Consider the following 24,619-nt stretch of genomic DNA (forward strand, 5'->3'; position numbering starts at 1 on the left):
GCAGGGATAAGATAAACACGGAACTATCTGAAAAGACAAACACTATATAATAATACAACAAGACTACCAAACAAACAAGTTTTAACTTGAACTTCCCCCGGTTGGTTCGCGTGTGAATGAAGGTACGTGGAGCGAAGGCCTGTCTGCTTGAACAGCTTCGCGAGATGAGCGGCTGCGGCTTATCGGTGCCCATATAACAGGACGGAAATCTACTTGCAGTGTGGAGCAGGCTGTGACAACCTTCGTTTCGAGCTAAAATCAATGTCCCGGACTCGTTAATCGTAGTGCAATAAGGGGTTTACAGCTTGGACTGTCTGAAGTCATCCCCATTTTGAGTTTTTTTTTTCGCTACTTATGCCCGCCATGCCGCCATTTTGTTATTAATTTTAATGAAAAAATTCTAAAATGTTCTTGAAACTATAAATAATAAAGCTCTCAAACTCAAATTGCTCTAAGCGTTTTCATTTTCGTTAGAAAAAAAAAAACAACCTAAAAATAGGTATAATTTTAGACCGTTCAAGCTGTACCCCCTTTTAATCCGTACCACTTTCACTACACCAGAGGGTGCAATGTAGACTAATGCTTGGGTTATCTTAGAGTCTTGACTGCGTATATACCAGTACCTCTTAGGTACAAAGAGATTCAATCGACGAAAATTAAAACCAATGCATGATGGTCGTGTTCCGCTACAGATGCACAACATTACACACGTCTGACCGCGCCAAAACATCTTTCAAAAACAACAGTGGTGTTTGTTTCCCAAAGTCTGGATTTTGGATTCCGTTCACGTGCCGTATAATAATTAACGAACGTGGATGTTTTTTCGGAGTGGAATACGAAAGAATATTGTATTTGTTATTGGTTCCGCATGAGGGGGTTTCCACAAACGTGTAACGCACATGCAACCGCGATTCCTTGCCCACCGAGAAGTGTAACAAAAGAGAATTGAATGAAGTTAAATTGCTCTAAAAAGCAGCTAAAGCAGCTCTCCGTTTTACGGTACATACTTCCCACATGCGCAGTTAATCGTGTCATCGGTGGTTGTCTCATCGTGCATAGTATACCCACGCATCGGTTCTTGGCGCTGCAACGCTCTTGGACGGTGATCGGAGTCGCCAAAAATGCTAATTGCCCCCTCTGACGATCCAAAGAAGGCAGCTTTCCGAATAAATTTTCTGTTTCGCAGGCGTCCGAAGACACGAGAATTTTTCTTTTATTATTATCATCGTTTATTCAAGACGTGAACGCGTAACCAACCGGTTTCAAATCATTTAACGTTGGATTCAAATGAGAATAAAAATCACGCAACAGAGGCTCGGCCCAACTTGTATAATATGCTTGAATAATTTATTATACCGAGGACGCCGTATCTTTTCCGAAAGCTTCGCGAAAAAATAATGAAAAATCCACTGACTCCGTCTCATGTGTTCTACATCGGTCAATAAGATTGTATTAGAGGTTACACAGTAGTTCGTACGTTCGATAAGGATTTCCATCGCGATGACGCCATCGAAGGATTATGTGTCATCTTGATGCGCCACGGTGTAAGTCGGTTTGAGAAATTATTCGCAGGACGCGCTGCACGCGTTGTGGTTACGAATGAAATTCTTCAGAATTGTGATCGTTGCTGGCACTTTTGTGTCATACAACGCGCGGAATGGAAATACTTATATATATTAACAAGAAAACCTACGTTGCTGGTCAGTTACTGTTCCACGTTTATAAAATAGGTGATTTCACATGGTAAAATCGAGTCAACGTTTCGTTCGTCTCAGAGAACGAGGTTGAAATTGGTAAGGTTATCGTAATAAAACATTGGAAAGAAATTCTCAAATTTTTAATGCCTTTGAAGAAGCTTAAAATGGATTTCAAAATATAAGTGTGTTTTGTTCTATTACGATTTGCTGAATTTCTAGCAATTCTAAAGTCGCGAAATAACGGTTCTTCCCTGAAGATGAATCATTACAGTCTACAGTGACGTTACTAACTTCAACGTGTTCTTACAGAAGGAATTTATTTCTGCAAGTTGCTCAACTCATTCTCAGTTGTCACCGCGAACTTCATACTCTGGTAGAAAAAGTGACCGTTGATGAAGTCGATACGTGACAAGCGGTTAGCAAGCAGTCTGCAGACCTCCGACTGTCTCGTGAGTGACAATGAATTGCGCACAGCTACGAGAGCTGACTCTTGTTAATTCCGTCGGTCAAGTACCTACCTACAGTACAGTTGATTGGTCAAAATTTCGACAGTACATCGTATCGATGTTCGAACTGGTGTCACAATATAAAGTGATCCTGGGACGGTTGCTCGTCCGTGCACCAGTCACTTTGGATCAGGTTGAAGTTAGTAACGTTATCGTAACGAAAAAAAAACCAGTTTTCCTAAATTTTTTAAACACGAGCGTGTTTTGCTTTATTATACGGTTTACTGAATTTCAGACGCTTAAAAATTTGCGAACCAACGGTTTTCCTCAACACGTATCGTTTACAGTTAATGACGTTATGCGAACTTGAACGTGATCACCTTTGTCCGTCATGCACTCTTCAGCAACCCGGAGGCCCTTCGCCCTTTCTTCGTGCTGTTGTAAAGTAAGAACGACTGCTGAACTTATGCGTCAGTATAAATTTATGACGCGTGTAAGGAATGTGTCTGTGCGTATGTGGTTGGTCAGCGGCACGATCGTAGGCGACGACGGCGCGTCGTTGGCTCGATGCCCCAATCCGTGGGGTCAATTTACGGGGAAATTTATTTTATTGGAGATACTTGTGCGATCGAGTAATTCGAGTTGTCCACGTCGCGCGACGACGATGTGGAGTCAGCTCAGCTCTTAAGTGACTCAAGAGAGCCGGGCTAGCTGACAATCGGAGAGTGGTGCTAGATTGCCAGTCCAGTCCGTTCCTTCACTTGCCGAGACGGTCCTCCTTGTGTCCAGCTCTCCTGCACTCATTTTTAACGCCAACCACGGCCTCTCGCCTCAAATGCGTACGTGATCGGAAATCGTAAACAATACCACCATCGGCTATTATAGCTGCCGTGGCGGAATATCGACACGGCCGATGAATATATTGAATGAAACAAACCTACGCGCGCATGCCTGGTTTATGCATACCTCGAGCGATCGCCGATCCCAGGCTTCGATGCCTCTTCGATTGGTCAAGGGGTCCAAGTTCCCTTCGTTTAACCCATCGTCAAACCACAAACAATACATCCATTTCTTCCATTTATTCTTCCTTTAAATGGCTGTACGCATACCTACACCTACCTTACAGTCATAGGCGGTGTAACCTGTGCCTTCTTTTGACTCATTGTTCATAGTTGGAGCATGAGACGGTATAATGGAGAGGGGTGAGAATTACAGAGAATAGAAGTTAATCCGCAAATAAAGAGATCTTTTATCGTTTTCTACATTCGGATATTACAAAGGCACGGTTAGATGAGGACACTGGATTTGAAGGAAGCTTTAATATCTCCCAGCTGCCGGTACTTTGTATATAAAGACGCGGATGGCACGAGGGTGGATAACAACATGTTGCCGGTTCGTATAAAACATCCACACTCGGTTGCTGCTAGATCCGTGTCGGCTCGGCAATAAGGCCAAGAACAAAAGCGTGTGACAAGGGCAGACTTTGGCCTGATTCAATGCTATCTCCACTCATGTATTATGTGGACGACGACCAACGGTTGGCACGTAGTGCATCATAGTTGTACAGAAGCAATGATCAATTGTTGACCGTAGTGTTGCGCGGACAGAGTATTTTTTTTCTTGCGATCGCTGCGATTTCTTGTTTAGGTGTTCAATTACCGAGATATCAAATCATGACACTGTGTATGTAATACGTACATACAACAGAGCAAACATTATTGTATCGTATTCGTTGTATGTACGTTCCTTCGAAATTGCCGGGTAGGATTACAACCAGCGATACGCAATCGCGGATCGGTTACGGATAATGGATCATTCATCATATTCCTCGTGTGTTGCTGGTTGCTTGGGAAAGAATGCGAAGTTCTTCACTACCTTGATAATTTTTCACAATGATAGAACATTGTGCTTTTCGGTAAGATCGATAAGAGCAGAGAGAGAGAGAGAGAAAGAGAGACGGTCGCAGAGTCGGTATCGAAACAATGTCAAAGAAATCGGCTATCTATCCTTTACTTGACAATTCTAATCTATACCTAGACGTAAGCTGAAATATAATAAACGAGCAGAATTGACAGGAACACATCAGCGCAGATATTGGAAAAGGGAGTGAGGTGAGTGGAGGCTGGAGTCTGGAGAAGAATTTTACCGTTCGTACTATCGACGATCACCGCGTGTCGAGGTGACCAACAAACTCCACGACAGTTGGCATGAAAGATGAATTACGTAATAGAATTGGCATAACCGGGAGACCGAGGAATTCGCGGTATGAATGGGAAAGAATCAAAGATGGTGGTCGGCAAGTTCTCTTAGCTGTCAAATTAGGGCAGTATTCTGAGTAGCGTTCGCAGGTAGGCCAATTGCGAATGACGATTCAAAGGTCGAAAGAGAGTCGAGTCTGGCCTGTTTGCTTGGCCGTTAACAATGGAATACGGATTTTTTACTCACAGTTAAAACAGCGGGCGCGAAGAGTAGGGTACGTCACCTGGACGTTTCTGAATCTCCTTGGTGTGCACAGATATTTGATTAGATTGTTTAGCGGGCGGCGATAACCGCGCGTACTTTACATAACACTGTCACCCGCCAGACGGCAACAATAATCACTTACTCAACACAAAGTATTCGCGAATTGATTCGTTGAGTCGAATCCGACGGACGAATGCCAAATCCGCACCACGCGATTCGAGTGCTACGCGATTTAGAACGGCACTTCGACACTGGATCAGTTGTCGTAAACACTTGCCGCCATACTTTTCACCGTCTGTCAATAAAGTGCCGGCAGCGCCATCTCTTGGCCATGTTACTAACTTCACAGAAGTCTGCCTACAAGTGTCTATGCTGCTCGATTCAGGCATGTGTACACCTGACCGAATTGATTCTGTTCCCTCCGATTTCACGACATTTCTCACTTGCGATCTTGGTATAAGGAAATAAGGTGAAACAATGCGCGTACGCGTACGTAATTGAACCAATCGGAAAACATATCCAAGGTGACGTTTTAAATAGGCTTGATATTTTCTCCTTTAGTGTTTATATTATCATTTTTTCAATTTTTTACTGAAGAAACTGGCATTTTTAGGAAACAGAATATACAGAAATACGCAGACTGAACGAAAATCGGCCTTCAGTTATGACATACCTTATTTCCTTGCATCATGTTGCGCATCAAAGTCGCTTCGGCCAATGAGAACGTGCCCTCACGCGACGTCATTTTGAGCACTATTTTTAAAAGTTATATAGAACAGCCATTCATTCTTATGTTCACCGTATCATGTTTGATTGGGGAATAATAATCGAATGTTAAATAATTGGTTACAGAGATTATGTTGTACTTTTTACGACAGAAACGGAAGCAGCACACCTTGTTTCCTTACACCATGCTTGCAATTAAACTATAACCGTACGATACAGCTAGTTTCTTGAAGCAGGTCGTACACGTCTAACGAAATTCGTCTGACGCTTATCTGGGTGAACGTCTACTTTCAGCATAACCTGCACAGATCAATGTACCACAGCATAAAACTTGGCTAACAATAAGTATTGATCAGATCCTTAGAGCTGTATGCTCTAAGATCGGATCCAACTGACGGCTCCAACAATATTATTTCGGGGCAAGTTGTGTCGTGAGCACCGCAAGGTGGCACAACAGGCTCCCTCATTCGAATTCTCAACGATCAGGTAGTACCATTATCAGATATCGGGCTTCGGTAAATGCAAAGTACTCCAATCTGCTCAACATGTGCAAACTGTTGCATCGTTCATTATACTTATTAAGTATTTTTGGTACGATCTGATCCGATACATATCGATTCATATAATCGTCAATGTTGATGGTTTAAATCGAGGATTCGGATTTTACGATTGAATTCGCTCAGAACGCATACTGGGCTTAAATGTAAAAAGTTTTACGAGTGTCATAAAAAGCTAATTATTAGACAAAACAACTCTCGATGATCCTCGTACCCGTTTTCTTATTTAATTGAGTGAATTGTAAGATTATGCTACAATGTATTTATTGTAAATTATAACTGTCCTCAATATTATAATCTTGATACAATAAGAGTTCTCACGTATTCAATAATAAATAGAAAAAAAAACCATATAATATAACACACATCACATAATATGGTATAGTATAATGTATATTAACGATCAGAAGAATTTTAATCAACGTTCTGCCTTACTTTCAGTATTATATAGTATATTATAACATTACATGATAGTAGGGCGCGAATATATGATGATATCAAAAATAGTATAGGGATTATTTGATATTATAAACTTATAATGGTTTATGTCCTAGTATTCAGTACCTTATTTATACTACAATAAATAACAATAGAGTCGTGCTAATATATTTACGAAAAATATCATTTACCTTTGATATGTGTATACATTGGTGTATACCTACCTATGTGTAATGAATCGACGCTTTATAGGTATACCCTCTACTATTTGATGGGATTTACGCTCATTCTTGGCACGTCGCGTTGCCGTGGGTGAAAGCGTTTGAAAGTATAATTAGTACAGGGGTGTATAATGCGTTATAAAAATATGAGTTTCGTGCGCTTTCTTATATTTTTCCAAGCATAATGCCTGAGCTGATTTTCTATCGAATTGAAGCTTTAAGGAAAAATATTAGCTCCAATGTAAACTTATCTCAATTTTCAACAATTTCGCAAAATCAACACATTTATCAGGTATTTCTGAACGGTCCCGAAGTGCTCTAGCAGATTGAAATAAGCGAAATATTCGAAAATTAATTGTCGATATAAAAAAAGAAAGTTCAACCAGCCAGCATTGATTAAAGATATGCTAACTGCGCCGAAAAGATTTGATAAACTCGTAAATTTCATTATCTTTCCTCAATTGTCGGCATACGCTTACCCACGTGTCATATAGTAATCACTCCTGCGGGAAACCTGTCGTATCCACATATAACAATTGAACTTACTAAAAACATATTTAATACACCGACAAGAATGGTGTTGATTATTCGACAGGCAAGCGCGATGGTTCTGTCCCCTGATTCCAGTAACACATCCAATATCACTTAATTATCTTACGACGTTACGAATACATCCGGCAGAAAACACAGTTTGCATTCTATGCGCGTTGCGCAGATTGATAATTCGCGGTTATATCGGCATGTAGAAATTCATCCCATCTAACGGCGAATCGCGTTCGAGTTCCTCTCACGGGCTCCTCAAGTGTAAGTCCTAGTACAGATAATTTTTTGGCTCCTCGGTGGGCTGGCCGCATACACCGTGGTACTTTTTCGTGACGAGACTTCGACTGCGGCAATTTTCAATCTCTAGGAAGCACTCGTTGCTGTAGGTCATGCCGTCAGTGCCGCAGACAGGATCGTAGTAAGGGGGGCAGATTTTTTGGCATCCACGAAAAGAAAATCCTTGAAGGCACCGTTTCATCGGCACGACGTAGACGTGCTTCCTACGGCGTGAACGAAAATAATGAACGCTGGTGAAGGACTGGAGCTTCAGGGAACTGACCCCTGGGTGAAAATTTTCGCAAATAAAGATCAGTTACTATCGACTCACCCGCAATTATCCCGTTTCATCTCACACTCGTTCCTGTAAAGCTTGTTGTCCGAGCCGCACACGAATTGCCGGTCTCCTTCGCAAACTTGATTGCACAGCGCCGTTGTGGGGCAGTGTTGAGCAGGGACTGGAACGACACGTTGACCGCAAGTGTCTCGCCGCAAATGGCACGTTGATCTGTAACGTGTTTTATGATTGATTTGCGGTATGACTATAGTACACGTGGAACAGGGATAAAATGATGCTTCGATCGCAGGATTAAAACGCTGATCATCGGTTGTGTTTAGACTGTACAAAAGTTCTCAAAGATGCACTAACAAGGAAGATATCCCAGGTCGATCTCCCCGATTAGATTTCTTTTGTAATAAGTTATAGTAGACTAAAAACTAACCGACACATATTTTTATTTATCCGGCATTAAACACTTCAAGGGAGTGAAACGACCCTCCAAGGTAAAGTAGGTCAAGGGAAGGTTTGGCAGTTTTCTTTTTCAATTGGGAAAATTATATTTTTCAATTCTCGTTGCGAGAAAACTTTTCCAAGTGGATTGGTTAAAAAATATTACGTTCTTGTGGGTGAAACTGCCAAATCATCCCTTGACACGCCTCACTTAGAGTGTTTAATGGCAGATAATAAAAAATACGCGTCGTTTAGTTTTGAGTCTACTGTAACATATTGCAAAAAAAGTAGAATCGGAGAGATCGACCTGGGATACCTTCCTCGTCAGAGTGAAATGTAAATAGAGCAATAAACAAATTATTCTACCTATAAACATTGCCGTCGCTTCCACAAACGGGCTCCTCTACAACTTCGCTGCAGTCTTCCGGGCAATTTTCCACTTCCTTCAAGGCTGTGCACTGTCCGACGTGAGCCAGCTGGATTCCTTTCCTGAAACCGATTGATTTTGCAATCGTTATTGGATAGTGCGACCGACTTCGGTGCAGGTCTGACAACGAGCTGTCAAGTAGCGTTACTTATTTCAAACAGTGCAGAGTAAGGTCTTACAGGCAAATCGCGACGTTGAGTCGACACTGGTTTGGATATGTATTGGCGTCACTGCCGCAAACTGGGTCATCCTCATCGACGCACCTCTGCTGTTGTTTCATACACTTGTTTAACCGTGGTCGACACTTCTCGAAGTCAGCCTTGGTCACCTTTCTTCTAGATTGTCTGTTGGATTTTATGAAGATGAAGGTCGAGCAAACAGGTGAAAAGTCTTTAATCGCTTGGGTGCGAAACATCAATTCGATACAAACCCGCAATTCAGCATCTGCATCTCGCATTCATTCCGATATATGCCTCCGTCCGATCCGCAGACGGGTGTTTCCGGTTCGTTATTGCAGTCCAACGGGCACGTTGTGGGCAAATTTCCACCGGCTGTCCGTTCCCGAGACACACAGAATGACATTGGCACCTCGAACACGTGCTTGCTGCAAAGAAATCGGTACCCCACATTCATAAGCCTTATGGTATTAAAACACGGTCTAGACTTTTTCCACGCCAACGATAAAAAGCGGAAGCCATTAACTCGGAGGGGATAAGATTATGAGGTAATGGAATATCGTACCCGCAATTTTTCGCCCGCATTTTGCAAGTGTTCGAGTAGAGAATTCCGTCGCTTCCACAAGCTGGTTTGGCACCTCTCCAGCAGGATTCTCTACAGTGCCGTGTAGTTTGACAGTGTTTTTTGTTCGTTCGCACGACACCTTGTCTGTATGGGATTTTAAAGACGTGCAAACGTTAGCATACTCTTACAACTATAATATTTCCGATCACCCTTTACGTCTTCGTCAAACGGCGACTCACCCGCAGGTGAGGAGTTTCATCTGGCACGTAGACTTGTAGACGTTTCCATCGCTGCCGCAAATCGGCCCGTCCAGTGGCGCCAGGTCACAGGATACTGGGCAATTCTCCCTGTGTGCCGAGATGTTGTTGCATGGACCCAAGTGCGAAAGCTCGATCCCAACTCTGCATATCTCGACCCGCAACATGCACTTGTTCAAGTAGGTACGCCCGTCGGTGCCGCAAACTGCGTCCGAATCGCCCGGACAACGATGCTCGCATTTGCTACCGGAAGACCTCAGACAGGCTGATTTCTCCTTGGAAACGGTCACCCCTGAAGAAGATGAAATTAAAATCAAAGACAGTCTAAAGTTAATTGACTATCCGGTAACTATCATATCTCTTCCGACTTGATACTTGGAGCCTTGTTGCGAGTCGGCAGTTTGCAATATTTCCAGAAGATGATGTATTGAGTTATTGAGGTTCACAGGTTTGTTGTAATCTTTTGTTTTTTAAGGAAATTCCTGCGCCACAAGGTGGAATAATCGATGGCGCCTACCTTTGCCGCACATTTTTTTCCGCATGTCGCACTGGGAGGCATAAATGACATCGTCGCTTCCACATACCGGTTCTCCGCTCGGCGGACATATTCTGGGACAATTCGTCGCACCTTCCGCTACGTAATCTGGAAGCAAAATTATTGAAAGGCGTTATACGATGTGCGGGATGGTCGGAAATTACGGTTCACAGAAATCAGTCTTCCTGTAGAAAGGCGTTTGAAGTTGTTATGGCGCCATAGGTAAAGTGTCGCTTTTAGTATCCAGCAATCACAGAGTTCGTCGTACTCTGTGACGGTGTAAGATAACGCTCAATTATCATCGACAATTCGCATCGAGGAATTCAAAGTTGTGTACATGCAAAGATCGCATACCAACATAATTGACAAAAAAAAGTCTTGCTATAATTGGCTTAGCAGTTCGGTACATGATATAAGGGTTCAGCCACCAGTAATAAGCATAACGAGGCATGGCATTGCGTGATAGGTATCTCATCTGTTGATAAGTACGAGGCTGAACCATCACCGCCTATTAACACGTAATTATACCCATACAGATCATACGTCGGCGGGTATAATTTCCAATTACGTATCGCGTCATATCTGTGGCTTGATTAACCGACATTTTCGCACTCTCTTCATCGGTGTATAATTGCGTATATGTGTACATCGGTATTCGTTACGTCCCAGCGAGCGTGTAAATAGATATGATGTCTATAAGTATAATCGTGAGCTTCGGTTTCGGTTGGCTTGCGATACACCCGCATAGATTGCGGACATTCAGATACCATATACATATCTTTGCGTGTATGGGTAATTCTTATATGGGGACGAAGGGAGACTAAGGGAATGAAATAAAAATTTGAAAAAATGAGGGACTTTTTTTTTCACCATTGGGAACCGATTTGACAGGTTCTGTTACGAATTTTTTTTTTTACCCCGTAAAAGAACCATCCTAGTGTATACCTACGGTGTATGACCAGACATACCGTGAATGCATTGGGGGTTGCCTTATAGATCGAACCGATGAGCGACACGGACCAGCGAGTGTGCCGCACCTCATCAGCGATAGCTGTTGAAAAAGAAGATGGCAATCCCTGGTAGCTTAATCGTATGTTCCGGTTGAATTGCTTGCAAGTATTGTAACCGCCTGGTTGACCACGATAACAGCCCCGACTCGTTGTCCGTGTCGCTGGACTTGTGAATCAGGGAATCCCGGATTAAACTCTACATATACTGGAATGTCTGAATACATTGCGATAAAATATTCCGTATGGGTATATGTATAGTAGAATTGCGGAATGCACGTTGAAGCATGAGAATTTCAGCCTATAACAGGTAAATCGAACTTTACAGTAACAGTTTTGCATGTAAGGCATTTTTCTCACGACCTGAATACCAAATATTTTACATTCTTTTAATTGTCATTTTTTCTTCTGTATATCAACCTGCCACCGTCACCGTCGTGGCTAGAATTCTAGATGTCCTACAAAGGTTGTTCGGAATATACAGCCCGTACCGTTAACACGTTTATTCATTGTTCTGCGAGCATTTTTGGATTTGAATTTGAATCCAAGAAGTAATTGTCTCAAAAGCGATAAAATTTAGGGCATGATATACGTAATTCCGAAGGACTTCTTTTATCATGGAAAGCGGTTATTGTTTCCACGAGACTAGTCATTCAACGTTCCACGTGACGTGATTCTAGGAAAGATTTCAGACGAATGATGCTGTCACTTCATCTCTGATGGATGTTTTTACTTCAACTCTACCGAACCATGAGAGCCCAAAGTTTCCTGTATATTTTGAGCTATGCAGGGTATGAAGATCACGCTTGGGAAGCCTACCATACAGGTGTCATGGGAGTTGCTATGTTTTATTTAAAAATCTCTGAATGCACGCTAGTCCCTAAAAGTACATTTCCAACATATGTCAGTGCGGGCAGTAACAGTTTCGTGGAAATGGATATTCGAAGTTAATGAAGTTAGCTCGTTAACCGTACGTACCGAACTGTAAACTTCCGAGAGTCCGAGAAGTATCATAGTTCCAAAATTCGGGGGATACCGTTCATATGCCGTAAAATTATAATGTATATATGTATGTGTGCCAACTGGCGATGATTCGAGTTACGGGTCAATGCATTAACCGCACTTTAATTCTCGAAAACACTGACGTTTCCTGTACATATATTATACACATATACGCACGAACACGACGACGACAAGATCACCTACATGACAGTAGTCCGTAGGTGTTGTTATTGCCAGTGCAGCGATCGAAAAGACGTAAGAAATAAAAAAAATGGGTGAAACGGTATCGCGAAAGAAATTAGAAGAGAAACGTAGACACACTCTGTGTGCACAGTTATAAGCGTGAGATTCTAATGGAACGGTCGTCGTTATTTCCGGTCCATTATACACACGAACTGTGCGCAGAAATGTATTGGCTATAACGCGCGGCGACGTTCGTATGTGAAGAAGAGTGATTTACTGGGACCCCAAGCACATGTCGCGGGCTTCACGGTCCAGTGATCAACCGGTAGGTCAACAGCATTCGTCGCTTACCTGGACCAGCCTCGGGCGTATAAGTATATCAGAGTTATGCGTGCATCTGTAAATATATTTAATCGGAGAGTTGTGTATCCAAGGTGTAAGTTTTGCCGCGTATTAGGAAACCGAGGCTTAAGGTCATGCAGTAATCCTTTCTTTACCGACCGAGCAAACTCACCCGTTTTCTTCCCATATTAGTTAATTAATAAGGAAAAGGGTGAGTTTGCTCGGTCGGTAAAGAAAGGTGTACTGCATGACCTTAATACGTCTGATGCAGTCCAACTGGTTCGGGGACAATTACTGATTCGGGGTAATTCCGTGGTGAGGCCTTCGACTTGGATCGGGTCACGTAACGGTCGCAAGATATTTGACTAATTTGATTCGTTTTGGGGGAATTTGGTGCGCTACCGTTCGCGAACGAGGAGAAGTCGATGATTAGTTTATTTTTTTTACTCTCCGATTGGGTGTAAAAAAGAGTGAGCTGGCGTATAGAGGAAACCTCGATGATTTTACATAAATCATTTCGTGTCTGCATATTCATGCAGAAATGAACGAGGCGATCCATTCTAAAGCGAGAGAGAACACGAGACCGCCCAACGGCAGCTCGAGGACGCCGTTGATCTTGCAAGTCGATAAGCATTATCTCCTGGCTCCGGGACACCGTTGAATTCCATTGCCTAGATTTTTTTACACGTTTTGTTATTACTCAAGAGATACATGGCAGCGATATCGCGATACATGCACTTCTAAATTACATCCATGCGAAGACTTGGAGTATACTACATATGCCTCGAGGTGAAGTTCGAATTTGAGATGATGAATGTCATTTTGTCAAATCATTTTGACCGTGGCGTTATGCTCTCGGATTTTATGGTCGTTTGATCCTCGATCAGTTGTAGAAAAGTAAGGAACTTTTAAGTAAGGTACTTATTGGATTTGAATTTGGGAAAACTGGGTGTATTACGGTTCATTGTGATGTCGAAATAATAAAGTATCCTCAAGCAGCAAAAAAGTCGGGTTCAATGATATAACAACCGCGCTCTGGGAGGTTGTTGCGCAATCAACGGAATCACTTTAAGTGCGAGGTGGCAAAGTCAGAAGAGAGAATTTGTCACGGGTACGCGGATATTCGATTATTCGGAGCTATAACCTGAAGGCGTCAAGGTATAATAAATCCGCCTAAGTCGCACGGTTCGAAATGAATTAATCAATCAGTACTGTCTGACCTCTGATAGGCTAACAATGCCGAGGAAATTGTACACGTACTTACTACTCACGCGTACAATTGTCCGCATCTATCTGCAAGTATGAGATGGGGAGGAGAAGCTTTTAACAAGCAAGCAGAGGGTGGAAGAGAATGACCGAGAGAGAGAAATTATTGGCAAACCACTTGAAAGAAGAGGTTCAATAATTGTTTAAAAAAATCCGCCCTCCTTGATGGAATCAGGGTTCATAAGTTTACGGTATACGTATCTCACTTCCGTCGTCGTTGACCAAATCAAATGCCTTGGACATGGCCCAGTTGACAAGGTTTCATAACTCTGTACCAATATACCATGCTTGTACAGAATAATTGTCTCATTGTCGGGAATGGGTGGAAAGCCAAGACGTTACCTATTGTCTCATTGGTGGTTCACGAATACTTTCTCACACCGACGCCTGTTGCAGCTTGACAATAATGCAGACTCACCTCAATTCAGGTGAAGGCACCCAGTTCATGTTAACGACGCTATTGCCCATGACTATGCAGACTGTGCACATAATACGTTATTGTACGTATACAACATGTGATTTCTGCAACGGCACAATGCGGCGGGAGGCGAAGACTACCGGTATAGTTAAAATCTCGCTTCCTTGTGGAGCATTGTTTTACGGTGATATAAAACTATCAAGACCGTAGCTGGAACCGGCATGCGGGGTGATATATACGAGGCGGGTAAGGCAAGGAACATGGGGCGAATAAGCGCGACGAGAGACAACACCTTGGAGCTTAACGACCGTGTACCCCGTTATACGAAGGCGGGCACGTAGCTGCATACACGGATTATCATCAGTTCGCTAATTATCAAGCTCAAAGTAGAGTAACAAGTACAAAGGAGAAGAAGGAATGGAGGCATACCTGGAGCTAAGGAGGCCAAGCAAGCTTACTGATAGAGAGCGGGACCGCGCCCTTAATCGGAAGATTAACGAGTGTAACCAACGTCGAGAGACTAGCATGGATAGAGGGTATTATAGAAAGTAATGCTGCCTCCTGCCGCATAGTTACAGATATGCTTCCAGCGGCACTCTACACGTCATTGAAAATAAATAACATCGACTGAAATAACAGGAAATGAATATTTCCTGCTCTGGAATACTGCTCACGCCAGATACTTGTATATCTCTCGACAATCTATATAGACTAATTACAACGAAGTGTCATATGCCCGAGAAGCGGCCGTTAGTTCGTCAGAAATACAGCGAGTCAAAATCCCCTAGTGTAAACGACCCGCCAATTGTGACGGTGATTTTCTCGAGAACCACGCAATTATAACGACTCGAGATAGCTAACGCTGTTTTTCAATTCGCGTGACTTCGCGACATCAATCAGTTGAATGACACTGCAGGTCTCGGTGATACTTCGCAGAATACGAATCTGTTACTGATTGTGAGTAATTGACCAACAGGGAAGAGCCGTTAACGCTTCTCAATGTTCATTGGATCAACTGGAAAAACATACATATAGTCCTGCTTTCCTATCGAACTGCGCGAAATCATCGAACAATTACATTAGTCAATGCGGCTTTTTACGCTGTGATTCTCGAACATGTTTAGACTTAATTTTGCAGTCTTTAATGGCGCTTTTACGATCGATCGATTGAGTTCAAGAGTGCATCAACCACCCTGTTTTTGCGTGGTTTGTCTAAAGCTGACATTCATTGGAACATGTGATTAGGAAGTAGTTCTTGCTCGTTGTAAAAAGTTAATGAGGGTTCCAATATAATGGCCATATTTACTGCAAAGAAGAATAACGCAGGGTTAACTTGTACATCCGCCGAAGGTTTGCAGTTGGTACCAAACAAAGGTTATGCATACATGCGGTGGTTAATTCTCCGTCATTATCCAGCTGCAGGTTGTGTTTTAACGTATTTTCATCTCTTCTAATAGGCGACCAGAGTTTTTGTCGCTTCTCGTTTACGGATTACGAATTGCTCGCGGGATAGTAAATCATAAAAGCCGAGAAATCCATACTGCGGAACGAAACATACGGTCTACGAGAGACCTAATTATATAGCTGGACGCAAGTAACAGATACGCGGGGCATCGGCAAAACTCCTTACAATACATCCACAACACGTGTCATATATGTGGGCACACGTATACAATACACACGCATGTAGGTAAATTACAAGTACGCCAGAGAAATCTGGGACGCAAGTGATCATAAAAGTTCCAAACGCTGAAGACTGAATCTATGTGTACATATTTTGCATGCCCCAAGAAGTGCGTACATGCAGTGTCTTATACCTATGTTGCCTTCGGGGCGAACGCATGGGTTTCAATTTCCAGACCATGATAGAAACTAATTTCAACATCCAAGCCTTAGTACGTCGTCTACACACCGCAACGAAGTTCCAGCCGCATTAACCGGTAATCATTGAAAGCATTTGGTCGTATTGATGTTATTTGAGACGCAGGCAAGTTTTCTGGACCGTTCGTATAACCTGTTGATATCCGACACCGTTAACATTGTGCAATGTTGGATAGAGTATTTTCGCAGGGTCATTGCATGGAACTAGTCGTGAGCAAATGAAGACCTTTGCAGTTACTCGAATTTACACATTAATTCTACGATGAGACGGTGGACTTTTAGTGACATATCCGAGTTGGTCCGGCATTCGAAGACGCAGGCTTCCATAAGATGAGGACGAATTGGAAACATGCTGGAGAGGTTGACAATTTGAAACGCACTCCACTGCAGGGTGTTGCGGATATTATCGACTCGCTGTTCTCGAGATGGAAGAATGAACGCAAGAAGACTGTTGTCCTACAATCGGAAAATTTCTAACCATAGTATCGGGGTGAAATACTTTGAAACCCAGTAGCAGTGATACTGATCTAACTTGAATATAAAATATCATGAGGCTGATATCAAGAAGGTCGAGAGTTGGCTGTGCACAAATGTAGCTACATTAGGGTGTTTCATTTTTTAACATTTTTTTTTTCAGGTGCCACTCGAAAAATTTGTGAGAAATACTGTAAAAAAATTTTTGTAAGACCTCGAAGAAGTAGGAAAATATGTAGAGTTCACTACCAATATCTGTAATATTTCTTATACAATTTTATGTGTATACCTTGCCGGCTTGTGTATAATATGCTTATTTTTTTCGTATCGTGATCCAATTAATAATTGTTAGTAAAAATCAGTACTGAAATAGGGACATTAAGGTGATGCGATACTTCTATTTCGGTAACAAAAACTGTTATTCAACAAATCTCTCCGAGACGATTAATCTTTCGGATAAAAGTCAAGAACAGCAAACTGCGGAATTGTTACGCGCAGTTTGCTGTTGATTGGTGACCGATTAATTGGACCATCATAAAAAAAAAAATAAATAAACTAATGTATATACATTTAATTTCGTAAGGTGTACACTTAAAAATAAATAAAAAATATTACAATAATTCGTAGTGACCTCTAAATATTTTCCTACATCCTCGTGGTTTTAAGACAGTTTTTTTTCAATACGTATCACAAATTTTTCAAGTGGTACCTTATAAAAAAGCAAGCTACATGTATCGGAACCTTGCGACGAACGCGGATACTGCGATTCCTCTGGTCCCAAAGACAAAAGCAAACACCGGACTCTGCCTGCGGGTGCAGTTAGGAATATACCTGAACGCGTTAATGCTTCGACGAAAAATGGAACAGCGTGGCTTGTGGTCGGTCCCGAGCTGTGTTAGCGTCTTTCCCTCTTTCTCTGTCTTTCAGCGCGCTGATCTTGGCTCTACTCGTTAAATATTCAAAGTAGGACTGTTGAGTTATTCGAATTTTTTTAACGGTTTACTCCCGGTGCCCGCGCGACAAACCGACAACCAGGAAGCAGGAGGAGCGTGCGCAAAGTGTCGGCAAAGGCAAGGTACGACCATGGTATCAAGGTTTCAAGGCCAAGCAGCGAGGACTGTTGTCAGGATTGCCGTTCGGCTATTCGAGGCGCAACGTCGCGGATTCTTGGACGCACCAGGTTCGCGGTAATATCATGGAAAGTCATGGATTTAGCTTAGCGTACAGTTAATCTAATTTACGGAATGATAGATGTGGCCCCAACCATGAGTACGTGACTCGATATGGGCTTCGACTGACCGCCGGCTGTTTAAAAGAATGCTGATCATGCGGTCGGTCACGATCATGTACTTAAACGATGCCGATCTCGAATCCTCTACTTGAGAGGGGAAAATGAGGAGACTTACCATCACGCAGTTGGAAAAACAATTAGAAATGAGCGAGGAAAGTAAGATTTTGGCCCCAATGCGTGTATGGCGTAATAGTTGTTATTCGTGTTTTATATACCTGTGTTTGGGGAATTTAGGTACACCGTTACAATTGATTGAAAACGTATTCTATTTGTGATGAGGGTGAAAAAAACAGAAAGAAGATTAGAAAGAAAAAGCAAAAAAAGAAACAACAAACAAACAGAGGTGTGCATATAGAGTAATCAGACCCGAACGAGAGTGATAGAGGTCCGGGAAGGCAAAGCAAGTGGTGCGTGAAAAGTAAGATTAGGAATAGAAAAGAAAAGGGGAATGGTGAAAAAGTTGGAGAATAAAAAGAGATAGAAGATAGGGAAAAAATTAGCCGATATAAATGTGTGAAAATGGGAACAACAACTTCGATGAATGGATCGTTAGAGTCGATCAATGGGAAATTGAATGAGCTGATTGTCCGTCGATATTCACTCGCTTTGAAATCTCTGACAGTCTGCGATCGGGAAACAACTGTCCACCTTTTTTTCACCTACTGTAGGTATTATACGTGTAATTACTAGGTATCTATGTGGGAGTTTCACTTGTGCTCAATTCTCACACAGAGCATTGTAAAAGAGGAAAAGAAATCCACTGGACAGTAATTAATATCCATTATTATAGTTTATTTTCGAAATAATAATGTACATTCTCGTGCAAGTGTATCCTTACCGCGACCGTATACGTGACCCATCCAGATTATCAACCACGCCTAATGAATAACTAATTATTATTCGTAGCGCATCACACCCATACCGGTTGAATTTTTGTAACAAGATTCAGCACTTATAGTCCAGTCCATAAAATACCCCGTTATGATTGAGAGAGAAAGAGGTGCGAATGAAAAAAAAAAAAAAAAATGAAACTAAGAAATGGAAATAACGTTCTGCTGCCGTGCCCGAGTCTCGGGCATAATTATCTATAGATGAACTCTCATTGGCGGACGGATAATTCGTTTATTTTCTCTATCATACTGCTATAATTAATGTCAATTTGGTGCGAAGATTGTATAGCGCGTTCTCTCTCCATGCTGCCGCCCTTTCATCCGACACTTACAATCGGCTCGCCGATTCTGACCGTTATTTATTGCCGCGCAAAATTCAACACTGGTTTATAAAATGTTTTACTGCATGAATTACATTTGCGAACGTTGGTTAATCTGTTAGTCCTTTATTAGATTAGGTTAGGGGAAAAGGTTATTAGCAACGTGGCACAAATTAATCTTCGGTTTCTCTTCGATGCACCCGCAGCTTTCTACTCGCAATGACCTAATGTAATTCTAATGTAATTCTAACGAGCTGATTCTAATTCATGTTCCCCGGGAAAATCATTTTTGCATAGGTTGATTGGAGAAATCTTGGCAAGGGTTTGTGCGTTTTATTCGTCTGGAGAAACTATCGACATGATACTAAGTTTTCCGTCTCGGACAGTGACGTTTTTTTTTAATACTTTTCTTAGTTTTCAGTGTGTTCGCTATATCTAGCTTTCCTTCAGATTATGTTCTATTGAAATTCTATTCACCTATTTTCGTCACCTTTGTTCAACAATCGGACATGCGCAGTGTGTTCTTTTTCAATACCTTCATTGATTTATTTTTGGGATACATGGTACTAGAAATGAAATGTTGGCAATTTTGCAAAACATTCAGAACTTGTTTGAAAGAAAACCTTTTTTATTTTTTTTTTTTTTTTTAACGTCGTGAGCCTCACTCGAAGTAAATAATATAGACCGTGTGAATGGATAATCAGTGCAATTTGTCTCTTCCTACGGATTTGATATTACATGTTCCTCGCTCTCAATGGTGTAAGACAATATGCATACACGCGAGGATGTGGAGCGTGAGACCAGAACGCGACGGAAAAGGAAGAAATAATATAGAGGTGAAAGAGATGAAAGTGTAGAAAGAAAAGGAGAGGAAGAGAGATGAGAGGAGGCAGCGGTGGCAAGGTGATTTAAATTCAGTGTGGAACGTTTAAGTCAGTGGGTCTCCGGGTCAGCAAAGTAACCCAAGTCACGATGTCTGGACAAAAACCGTGGATCGCGAAACAAATCCTGATCCTGCGAAGACCGCATGTTTGCGAAAAGGGTGGATTATGTTCGCGCCTTTTTTTTCACCCCTCCCCTGCAACCTTACCCGAGACACGTGCTCCTGTTACGTGGTCGACTATAAAGGGTATGCTTACACCATAAACGAGATGAACTTCTATAGCCAGTCATGTGAATTTTCGATATATCCGCTTTTACACTCGATATGACACTGGGTAAACAAAATTCACTTTTTGTGTGTAACGTGAAAACTTTCAACTGATTATATTAGGAACAAGGTTTAGTGTAATAGAATTGATATTAGGATATTTCAGACACGAAACGTTTTATTGTAATATGATTTTTTTAGTTTTTCCAAAAATACAGTCTACGTGAACAAAAAATGAGGGTACATAATTATGGTGTTACAGTACGCTGATCAACTAAATTTTGTAACGAGGAAGGTGCTTACTAATTTTGAAATACCTATCTAGCCTCGTTATAAAACCATATTTATTTTGATTAGATCAAGTCTAGTTTTTGTGTTATAACATCGTTTCGACACATATTTTTTGATTCAGGGTTTTTTGTTATTTATTGTAACCAATTAACCGGTATTTATAGAAAATAAAAAATACAAACTGAATAAAAAAAGGTGAGTAAAAACGATAAATATTCAATTTTAATGGTAGTAGTTATAACACAAAAACTAGACCTGATCGAATCAAAATAAATATGGTTTTATAATTAGGATAAATAGGTATTTAAAAATCAGCAAGCACGTTCCTCGTTACAAAATTTTGTCGACCGGTATAATAAATCATGTTTTGGGTTATAGCTCTAGACTACAACAAGGACCAGTTTGACTGCTCGGAGAAGCAGAGATTTGAGGTATGACTAAGGCTTGCGGTTTCTTTCAGCGAGTACCTACACCGTTCTCCGACGTCTTTAGCAACTAATCATTTTATTTGGAATGAAATTTTGAGGGGAGAAGCCGCACAACCGGTTCGAATGAAAAGGTCCGAGTGAAAATTGTCCTCATATTCTCCATCACGACGAGACGTGATATCAGCCCTGTGCCCGCGATTACGTTTATACCACGGTGAACTTCGGATTTTTTCAATAAATTAACAACTAATAAAACGGTTATCACCATATAATCGTAGGTTCTTTAGACGGGTAAGGTAATTAAAAAGGTGTGAAAAACAAGCTGACCGAAATTTACCGTCGACGATTCTTTACAGCTATCGGGGAACGTTCCAATGGAGCATCACGCGTCTTCGCATGAATAAAAAATCTCCCGGCTCAGATCACCGGCATCCAGACACATCGGTATGGGACAGCTGCAGGTAAGAGATAACTAGCTCAGTTGAACGAAGAATCTCGCGCAAGCTATGCAGATATCACTTGAATCTCAGTTTACGTTCAACGGTTTATGGGTACTGTATACCGACTAGCATAACATGGTGAAAAAAGTAAAAGAACCACGCACAGATGCAAACGTCTGCGTTAAGAGATGCTATCGAAACAGCTCTCATGGGCTAAGGCACGTATAGCACGTACATACGTATATCAAGTATGCACTGCATACCTATATAAATGTCAAACGGACCAAGTTCATTATTCATCTCGTACCAACTTTACTACCCCGATTTCCTCTGCGATCTTCTACAATGTATGCAGGTACAGTGTTCACATGCATACAGGATGTTCGATTGAAATCTGTTTCTGGTATACAGGAATGCATGTATACTCACCTTCTTTTGGATCATACATAGGGAGAATCATGTACAGCCGTTGATAGAATTAAAAGACGATTATTCTGCATCATGAGAATGAGAATACAAAATGCCTGCGTGGGCAAATTACCACAGTAGTAATAGTACAGTGGAAAAATTTGCTTCAAGGAGCCACTCGAAAAATTTGTGACAAATACTGAATAACTTGTCGTAAAACCTGGAGGAGGTAGGACAATATATTTAGATATCACTACCAATTATTGTAATATTGTTTACTTATTTTTATGTGTACACTTTACGGCCTTATATATATTAGTTTATTTTTTTCGTATCGTGATCCAATTAATCACTCATCACTCGAAATAGGAATATCGCATCACTTTAATGTCCCTATTTCGTTTCAGTGCTGATTTTTATGGACAATGGCTATTCGGACCACGATACGAAAAAAAATAAACTAATATGTATATAAGTCCGTAAGTTGTACAGATAAAAGTGAATAAAAAAAATTACAATAATTGATAGCGACCTCTAAATATTTCCCTACTTTCTCCAGGTTTTGCGACACTTTTTTTCCGTATTCGTCACAAATTTTTCGAATGGCACCTCAAAAAAAAAAAAAGGTTAATAAATGTACAACCCTAAGGAACAGTTTGACCACGAGTAAAAACGTATCAACATTACATCCTCCGTACAGGTACGGGTGATTTAGATAGTCATGAGTACGTCGTGTAGTTGCTATCCGGCCGCGGGTACGCATTAGCATCTCTTATGAAGGGATTCTAACCAGTTGGTTTTCACATCAAGGGATGAAAGAAGCTGCTGCAGTCACCCGTGCGCACAAAGTCCTACGAATTCAACGTTTCAACTCCACCGCGTCCGCGTTCCGCGTTCACACCTTCAGGCCTTTAAGCCTCCAGGGCTTCGAGGAACCCCTTGGCCTCCCCTTGGAGTCTCTTGCTCTCTTTCTTTACAGAGCCCCATTTGGTGCAGCAGCTGCCAAACTCTACGTGTCAATGTTCTGATCGGTCCATTTCGTCCATTCCATTGCATTTGCATATTTCGTGGATTATTTCTGCAAGCTGTGCGTATCCCCATGGATTTGCTGTCGTAAATTTTTTCATCATTCGAGATGTGATTTTTTCGTCTTTAAATTTGCGAGGAGAACACAGATACTTGTGGCGTTCGATTGTGTTCTCAAATGGACGCATGTAATGATGAATTTCGTTACCGACTCTGTCCTTGGGGACCGGTATTACGGAAGACGTTATGATCACGAGTGACATAAAAGACAATGACAGGAAGTAAGATCCTCACTCCATAGATATAACGTACATTAAAGTGGCATTAAAACGAACAAAAAACGAAAACCATGAAAATACGCTGGATCTTTCAAATATAACAAATTTATATCGTGATTCAAAGTGGAGTTAAAGAACAACGAAGAGCAGACGAAAAAGACTTTCGTCGCGAATACATTTCTGTCGGGAATCGGGACATGAACTGATTCCACAGATGCATTTATAATAATAAAACGCAAAGTATATGTATAAAAATCTGAATTACACGAAGTAAATGCTTAGAATTCTAACCAATTGACTGCAGTGTGCACATGGATGTGCAGCGTGAGTAATCTGAGTTAGTAAGTAACGTAGTAGGTACATACGAACCATGTAAACAGCAGAAGAGCAGCAGGAATGCCCCGACGATGTACTGGAACCGCATGACGTTTGGTCCTCGATGGGTTTGGGGTTTGGTCCAGGTGACGAGACGGGGAGAGGAAGAAAAAACGAGCAAAAAAAAAAACCAACAGCACACTTGGAACTCCGCGGGCTCTGGTGCGAAACGAGCTAGTGAGCGAGGGAGATAGTGACACTGTGAAGAGAAGAGACGGACAGAGAAAGAGCAAGAGGCAACAGGGAGGGATTGATGCCCTCTTCGACCTCAGCTGTGTGTCGAGGTCCGCGAACGACTGAAGGAAACAGCTCGACTGTTCTGACGTCTATACCTTGTCCTGCCCTACCCCTGCTCGATCTCCCTCTCTATTTCTCCCTCGCTCTCTGCTGCTCTCCTCGACAGTCGCCCTCTCTCTTTCTCTATCTCTCCCTCCCTTTCTAATCCTCATCTTCACCGTCATCCGTGGCGTAAATCCTCCACTTCTTGGCTCCCGTGGTGTATTCCCATTACTATTGCCAGGCTCATGTCCACGTCCATGCCATGTTCATATCCAAACGACGACGTGGTGCATTGGTACCCTGCAGTCTTCTCCCTTCCCTGCAGCCGAGAGGTACTCACGGATGCACGCTCCTACCTCGCCTTGGCTTGCTCGTCAGATTGCCCGTCATCATTATGCTATCATCCAGTGAACCACATCCAATGACTCGCGATCGAATTCTCTCGCGCTCATGTATCGCGTACGCTGGTTGCGCCCAATGTTTCTGGGCCACTGCAACGAGCCAGCGCGAACCGGCCATCACCGGTACTGAAAATTGTTACTCTGTGATGTCTGCGAGATATACATATAGTAGGTATGTACTATACATGTTGCTCGGTTAAACACTTAATTGAAGGTAGGCTTTTTCAGACCGATACACTTCACTGCAGAAGTATGTATACGCGTTCGTTATGTACCTCGCTGAAATTCGTCGATTTCACGAGTCATTCGAATATAAGTCTCAGGTGACTTTTTTTCTCGTTGGACTAATTGGACTGCACAGAACTTGGTGCAAAACCTGACACCGTGAAGATCCATAAGTGATTGCATACAG

At 41.9% G+C, this 24,619-nt stretch overlaps 2 protein-coding genes across 3 annotated transcripts in view; both read right to left on the bottom strand.

Annotated features, from left to right (window-relative positions):
• Positions 1–4,896, bottom strand: part of LOC124301402 (focal adhesion kinase 1) — a 37,708-nt gene extending 32,812 nt beyond the window's left edge. The window contains exon 1 of one of the 2 annotated variants that reach the window (XM_046756380.1): positions 4,589–4,896. The gene's annotated coding sequence lies outside the window, so the exon portion shown is untranslated. The remainder of the gene's footprint in view (positions 1–4,588) is intronic. The other variant, XM_046756382.1, reaches the window with a different exon arrangement.
• Positions 4,897–6,113: 1,217 nt separating this feature from the next.
• LOC124301403 (agrin) lies at positions 6,114–23,823 on the bottom strand. Its single transcript, XM_046756387.1, has 9 exons — positions 23,522–23,823; positions 10,040–10,165; positions 9,505–9,814; positions 9,266–9,409; positions 8,955–9,128; positions 8,704–8,868; positions 8,464–8,586; positions 7,699–7,875; positions 6,114–7,591 (listed from the first exon to the last, which is right to left on the bottom strand). Exons 1-9 carry the CDS (start codon positions 23,574–23,576, stop codon positions 7,360–7,362), a joined length of 1,506 nt encoding a protein of 501 aa, XP_046612343.1. The 5' UTR covers positions 23,577–23,823; the 3' UTR covers positions 6,114–7,359.
• Between the last annotated feature and the right edge of the window lie 796 nt (positions 23,824–24,619).

Source organism: Neodiprion virginianus, chromosome 3 (assembly GCF_021901495.1).
Source record: "Neodiprion virginianus isolate iyNeoVirg1 chromosome 3, iyNeoVirg1.1, whole genome shotgun sequence".
Taxonomy (NCBI): domain Eukaryota; kingdom Metazoa; phylum Arthropoda; class Insecta; order Hymenoptera; family Diprionidae; genus Neodiprion; species Neodiprion virginianus.